The sequence below is a fragment of the Papio anubis genome, chromosome 1 (genome assembly GCF_008728515.1).
Source record: "Papio anubis isolate 15944 chromosome 1, Panubis1.0, whole genome shotgun sequence".
NCBI classification, from domain to species: Eukaryota; Metazoa; Chordata; class Mammalia; order Primates; family Cercopithecidae; genus Papio; species Papio anubis.
The window spans coordinates 155,770,360-155,777,876 of NC_044976.1; the positions used below are offsets into that span (position 1 = coordinate 155,770,360).

General features: G+C 48.8%; 1 protein-coding gene across 1 annotated transcript in view; it reads left to right on the forward strand.

The window, feature by feature from the left end:
* Positions 1-6,190, forward strand: part of SLC26A9 (solute carrier family 26 member 9) — a 30,381-nt gene extending 24,191 nt beyond the window's left edge. Inside the window, exons 19-22 of the mRNA XM_009188737.3 lie at positions 226-371; positions 1,860-1,931; positions 3,829-3,872; positions 4,048-6,190. Of these exons, the coding sequence (XP_009187001.1) occupies positions 226-371; positions 1,860-1,931; positions 3,829-3,872; positions 4,048-4,456 (671 nt within the window). The 3' untranslated portion in view covers positions 4,457-6,190. The remainder of the gene's footprint in view (positions 1-225; positions 372-1,859; positions 1,932-3,828; positions 3,873-4,047) is intronic.
* Positions 6,191-7,517: the final 1,327 nt, after the last annotated feature.

Genomic DNA, 7,517 nt, shown 5'->3' on the forward strand with positions numbered 1-7,517 from the left:
ACTGCTTCCTTCTGGCCTGGGTTGAACGTTCAGCATCCTCAAGTTCATGTCGCCCTCTGCTGTCCAGAGCTGATATTGCACTGCCAATGCCATGGCCCTCAGATACAGCAAGAGCTCAGACCTCAGGCCTCTCCCATCCCTGCTCTGGTCTCACCATCTTCCCCACCCCCAGCTCCAATCCACAATGGCTGTTATCTTTCTGAAGGTGATCTTTTCTCCTTCTAGCCCAGGTGTACAATGACATTAGCCATGGAGGCGTCTTTGAGGATGGGAGTCTAGAATGCAAGCACGTCTTTCCCAGCATACACGATGCAGTCCTCTTTGCCCAGGCAAATGCCAGAGATGTGACTCCAGGACACAGTTTCCAAGGGGTAAGGTCCTTGCATCTGGGGAATCCTAGGCTCCAAGGCACTGAAATAGCAGGACCAAGACGTATTAGAAAGAACACAGGAGAAGGTTTAAGTTCCAATATCAAGTCTGCCATTTCAGTTTTCTGAATCTCAGTTTCCTTATCTGTAGAAGGAGCACCATCAACTAACATTACCTACCTCTCTGCATTTTTCTTTTGTTTTGTTTTAGGGTTAAATGATAATTACATCTTTTGTGTCACTTGAAAGTGCTTTGCGTATTGTAAAAATTCTTTATCAATATAAATTTTCTGGTTGCACGAACACCCAAAGCGTAGAAGAGCAGGCCCACTCTGCTGGCATCGTTCCCTGCCTCCTCCACATCTCTTTCTAATGGGGGCTTTGGGGAAGGAAGGGGAGGGGAGTAAGCCTACCCATTTTAACTTACCAGAGCTTAGAGATTTCAGGCTGATGAGGGATGAAGAGATTGGGTCTGAGTTTTATCTCAGCTTTTCGACATTTAATTTACTAGCTCAGTAAGTGACATACAAATGGGATACAAATAACAGCATCTAAAACTCCAGAAGGCTGAGGTGTCAGAAAAAGCCCACGCCCTTGGGGTCCCTGCCTAGGTATCCCCAGTCGTCTCTCAGCCTTCAGGGTCCCCTCCCAGCTCAGCTCCTGCCCTTGGCCTCCCAAGACTCTGTTTGTGCCCTAGCCCTGGATAAAAACCTCCCCCGCCCTCTGTGGGTCATAAGAAAGGCTTTTCTGGCCCTAGAGCAACGATTTGCTCTTTGCCTTAAGAGACTGATGAAGGTGAAACCATCTGTTCTAAGTGCTGAAAGACTGCCCAGGAACACACCGGGCGCTGGCTCCTGCCCTCCATGCCTAGAGGGAAACTGGGGGAACAACGGGCTTTCCTGCTTTGTGAACTTGTCCGCAGAGCAAAGAGGGAGATTCGGGAGGAAACTGCAGTATTTGCTAGTGCCCTAATCATGTTCAGCTACTCTCGTTGATATGTATACTTTATTAGTTATAGACATAAATAATTTATATTTTATATAACGTTACTTACATATTATAGACTACATTCACAGATACAAATCACACACATAAACACACACCTTTTCAACAGCATGGTGACGGACAAAGCAAGCAAAGTGAGGCTGGTTATCAGACTTTAACAGATTAGAAAACAGATTCCCAAGAGGACAGGAATTCCCCAAGGTCAGGCAGCTAGCCGGTAGCTTTTCTAAGCTGGGTAAAACCTTCCCTGCCTCTAACGGCCCACAAGGGAGAGAAGACCGTGATACACACCTGTCTGGTATAAAGGGGAAGACCACAGCTGTGATGTTTTTGTGAGGCAGGTGAGGGAAGGGGCAAGAGGATGAGTCATGTGTCAGGAAGCAGCGTCCAACCAGAGCCAGCCACCTGTCCCTTTTCCTGCCACCATGCACCAACTTTGCTGTTCAGTCACTGAAGCTCATTCTGCACCGACTTCCTCCCTTCCAGGCTCCAGGGGACCCTGAACTCTCCTTGTACGACTCAGAGGAGGACATCCCCAGCTACTGGGACTTAGAGCAGGTGAACTGAGGGACGGGGCTGTGAGGGTGGGAGCAGGGTGAGGAGGGGAAGGATGGGGTCGCTGTCAAATACAAGGTGTTCACTCGGCTGTCTCACCTCCAGCCCAGAGCAGTCACATTCAAGGCCACAAAGATTTGTGGTCATCTTTGTTTCTTTTCTTTTCTTTTCTTTTCTTTTTTTTTTTTTTTTTTGAGACAAAGTCTTACTCTCTCACCCAGACTGGAGTGCAGTGGCATGATCTCGATTCACTGCAACCTCTGCCTCCCGGGTTCTAGCAGTTCTCCTGCCTCAGCCTCCTGAGTAGCTGGGACTTCAGGCCTGTGCCCAGCTAATTTTCGTGTTTTTAGTAGAGACAGGGTTTCACCATGTTGGCCGGGCTGGTCTCGAACTTCCGATCTCAAGCGATCTGCCTGTCTCGGTCTCCTAAGTGCCTGGATTACAGGCATAAGCCACTATGCCTGGCCTTTGCTTTCATTCTTCTCAATCCCTGAAAGGCATCGTGGGGAGAGGGTGAGTCACTGGACCAAGTCCTAGAGAACTAGTATCTATTCTTACTCTCCAACACATCATTCATGTGACCTTGGGCAAGCCACGTACACCCTGGGCCCTAGTTTTTATCATCTGTGAAGTTAGGGAAACATAGGTAATACCTGTCCCATCCACCACACCAGATTGGCAGGGCAGTCACTTGTTCTTTCACTAATTCAGCAGGTATTTATAGTGTACCTACTGTTTGCCTGATGCAGTTCAAGATGGACAAACAGCAGTGAGCAAAACAAAGGCCTCTGCCTTTTAGAAACGTATGTTCTAGTAGAATAAATGAATTCTGGGTCTAAAAATAAATTATTATTGCATGTGGACAGGCCTTAAGAACTAAAAGACATGTGGCTGGGTGGAATGGTTTACACCATTAATCCCAGCACCTTGGGAGGCTGAGGCGGGCGGATCACCTGAGGTCAGAAGTTTGAGACCAGCCTGGCCAACATGGCAAAACCCCGTCTCTACTAAAAATACAAAAATTAGCCAGGTGTGATGGTGCATGCCTGTAGTCCCAGCTACTCAGGAGTCTGAGGCATGAGAATCACTTGAACCTGGGAGGCAGAGGTTGCAGTGAGCTGAGATCGTGCCACTGCGCTCCAGCCTGGGTGACAGAGCGAGACTGTCTCAAAGACAAACAAACAAAACAAAACCTAAAAGGTATGTGGATATGAGGGATCACCATCCCCACAGGGCCCCTGGATTAACACCACCCCACCAACACCCTGAATTAAAAGAAACCAGATAACTAGGTTTGGAGAAATCTAGCTTTGGGTCTATGAGAAATAGTGTCTCTCTTTGTGCTTCTTCCCATTCTTTTTGACATTGAGCTCCGTGGTGCTCTGAATCCATCTCTCACAGTGCTGATGGCAGGTGGGACAGATTAGAAAATAGAGCTTGAGCCACAGAGATTTGGCAGACTGATTTCTGTGCCCTCTTGGAATCTCCAGCACATTCCGAAAAGCCTGGATAGGACCAAAATAGCTTATCAAAGTGAGAAAGGACTTTAGAGCTTGTCTACTGCCAACCCTTGTTTTACCCAATGAGGAAAGTGAAGCTAAAAGGGGGCGAGGGACACGTGGAAGGTCACACAGCACACGGGAGGCAATTCACATGTAGATTTCTGCACCTGCTCCTGCCACGCTGGACTGGTTCACCTCCTAGGATGACCCTGCCTCTCCCCTGTTCACACACACACTCTCTCGCGCACACACACACACGCACACACGGGCACACAGGCACACATGGTGCCTTGTTCTGGCAAGGGGTTCCTAGGGTCACCTCTTGGTTGCAGCCACTGTGACCCCAACTGGTCTAACCTCTCTCTTCCCCTCCCACTTCCTTCCTGTGGTTCCTGCAGGAGATGTTCGGGAGCATGTTTCACACAGAGACCCTGACCGCCCTGTGAGGGCCCGACCAGTCTTCATGCTGCCTACAGAGCACCTGGCACTTGGAACTTCCACAAAAGATGAGCCTGGGTCACAGGGAGTGTCAGGCAGAGGAAAGTGCATCCCCCAGAGCTTGGCTTCCTGTCTCCTCTCCCCCGTCTCCTCCCCTCTTTCCTTCCCCGCATCTCCAGAGAGAGCCTCTCAGCAGCAGCGGGGTGCTACCCTTCCAGGAATGAGAGTCTGGTAAGCCCAGTCTTCACCCGTCAGGCCTTGGCCACAATGGACAAGCCTCCTGCTCGCTCCACCCCACCCACCTCTGCCCTGTCCTTGGCAGCTGAAGGACACCTTGACTTCCAGCTTTTACAAGTGAGCCAAAAACAGAAGGACAAGTACAACTGTGCTGGCCTGCTGTACAAGCTTCAAAAAGTGTCCCAGAGCCCACACGGCTCAGTGTCAGATGGTGTCAGGCTGTCACAGGACATAGGGATAAACTTGGTTAGGACTCTGGCTTGCCTTCCCCAGCTGCCTCAACTTTGTCTCTGGCAGCTCTGCACCCGAGGACCATGTGCTCTCCACACCCAGGAGTCTAGGCCTTGGTAACTATATGCCCCCCTCCATCATCGCCAAGGCTGCCCAAACCACCACTGCTGTCAGCAAGCACATCAGACTCTAGCCTGGACAGTGACCAGGGCCATCGAGACCACCAGAGCTACCTCCCCAGAGGCAGCCCACTAAGGTTCTGCCTCAGTCCCCTGAAACATTGGTGCCCCTGCCCTCAGAGGCTGCTCCCTCCCCCTGGAGGCTGGCTAGAAACCCCAAAGAGGGGGATGCGTAGCTGGCAGAATCCTCTGGCTTCCTAGTAATAGATACCAGTTATTCTGCACAAAAGTTTTTGGGAATCCTTCTTTGCACCCAGAGACTCAGAGGAAAAGAGGGTGCTAGTACCAACACAGGGAAAACTGATGGGACCTGGGCCCAGACAGTCCCCCTTGACCTCAGGGCCGGTCAGGGAAATGCCTCCCTTTGGTAAATCTGTGTTATCCTTCTTTACTTGGCAAACAGCCAATCATGTTAACTCTTCCTTATCAGCTTGTGGCCCAGAGACACGATGGGGTCCTTCTGCAGGCAAAGGAGGAAGTCCTCCAGGGACCCGCTGCATCCCCTAACTGCATGCAGATATGGAAAGGGGCTGATCCAGATTGGGTCTTCCTCCACAGGAAGATTCCTTAACACCCTTAGGACCTGAGGCCATCTTCTCCTATGAAGATGAAAATAGGGGTTAAGTTCTCCATATGTACAAGGAGGTATTGAGAGGAACCCCACTGTTGACTTGGAAATAAATAGGTTCCATGTGTAAGTGTTTTGTAAAATTTCAATGGAAATGCACAGAAAATCTTCTGGCCTCTCATCACTGCTTTTCTCAAGCTTCTTCAACTTAACAACCCCTTCCCTAACAGGTTGGGCTGGCCCAACCTAGGAAAACATCCCAATTTCTAACTTCAGCCAGACCTGCATTGTGTGTCTGTGTGTTGAGTGAGCTGATCAGCTAACAAGTCTTCTTAGAGTTAAAGGAGGGGGTGCTGGCCAAGAGCCAACACATTCTTGGCCCAGGAGCACTGCTTTTCTGTGAATTCATTATGCCATCTGGCTGCCAATGGAACTCAAAACTTGGAAGGCGAAAGACAATGTTATCTGGGATTCACCGTGCCCAGCACCCGAAGTGCCAAATTCCAGGAGGACAAGAGCCTTAGCCAATGACAACTCACTCTCCCCTACTCCACCTCCTTCCAAGTCTAGCTCAGGCCCAGGAGGTGGGAGAAGGTCACAGAGCCTCAGGACATTCCAAGTCAGAGTCCCCTTTGAACCAAGTATCTAGATCCCCTGAGGACTTGAGGAAGTGATCCTTAACCCCCAAGTAATCATCAACCCCCAGACTAGCCTCAGAACTGAAGGGGATTGTTGATCCAGTGGCCTGGAGTTGGGGCTCAGGGAGAGGTCTGCAACATGTCTGAGGGTTGCAGAGCCCGCTGTGGAGGTAAGATTGGAAACACGTGGAGCAGAGGGAAGACATTGAAGAAAACGTCTCCGCTGGAATATTTGGAAAAGAACACTCTTCTGGACCTGGTTGAAGCAGGAAAGATGGAGGCAAAGTAGTGAAATAATCCAGAATTTCAATACTTTTGAATGTTCTTAGTGATACTGACCTGTGATAATATAATTCCCAGGGAGGTCTGGGAACCTTATCTCTTGAGATATTTGCATAATTTATTTAATTTAAGCCTCATTCTCCTTTTGTTTGTTTTGGTAATAAACTGGATTTGAAATGTGAACAAATGCACATGTTTGGGTGGTTTTATAGAAAAGCAAAACAAGTCACTTCCACGGAGACCTGGCCTTGCTTTGCATTATGCTGGGGGGAAGCAATGAGGACTCAGATTTCTCCATGGGTCTCCCAGCTCCTCTCCAAGTTCTGATTTTTCACTCCTGGGAATGCATAAACTTCCACGATCCAGCTAAATAACAGAAACTGGGGAGAGAAGATTGGGCTGAGGGGTCCACACACCCAGTACCAGTACCCAGAGTCAACTCTGGATTTTTGAGGCTATAGGCGATGTCAAAGCCCCATCATCCCTCTGCATGCCTTTCACTCACTAATTCTTTCACCTTCATGGGATGCCTATTAAGGGCCAATCCCATTGTTACTTAGCAAAGCCTTCAGAATCCTTAGTGTGGGGCAGCACACAATCTAATCCCACCTTTCACTCCCCTGTTTGTGAGACAATGCAAGGAGAACAAAGCCATGGGAGTCAAGTGTCCCACAAGCTAGGTTGACGGTCAACTGTGTTTACCAGCAATCAGAAAGGGAAGAAATAAGAGGAATCACAGAAAAACAAGAAGCAAAGGCATAAAGGAGACAGAAAGAGGATGAAGTGGAAAGAGATGAAGGACCAGAGATTAGACAAAACAAAGAGGGCAGGGAGATGAATGGTCAATGGGATGGAGAAACACAAGAATAAAAAGATGGGGAGAGGCCAGGCACAGTGGCTCACACCTGTAATCCCAACACTTTGGAGATTTAAAGGATCGCTTCAAGCCAGGAGTTCAAGACCAGTCTGGGCAACAAAGTGTGACCCCATCTCTTTAAAAAAAAAAATGGGGATAACCAGAAGGAGAAACAGTTGAAGGAAGAAGATATGTTGCAGAGACAGAGAAGTCAATGAGTCCCAAAATGATATTTATTTAAGATAAGCTAATCTTGCTTCAGCCTGCTATTCAGCTGAGCTGTGGAATTTTGGTAAATTAGCAATTAGCATCCCTCTCATAGGAGTTTCAGACTTTTTTTCTAATGATGCTATCTTAGCCTGATTCCCCCTGGATGCAGAACCTGAGACAAAAGTCTGTGCACGGGCTATTCAGGCAATGATCTCAGGGAGAGGAGTGATGGGCAAGAGTGAAAACAGGGAGGCAGAGAAAGCCAACACAAGAATAAGCCACTGTGAAAGGCAACTGGGGCTCTACCCCGCCAGTCCTTCCCAGGAGCCCTGTGAGAAGCATCTGCAAACTGTCCTAGAGAAACATTTAACCCTCACACCCATAGTCCATTGATCAAGGATGGCCCTATGAGTATTAACTCTTCAACAAATATAGGATGCATGCAGAG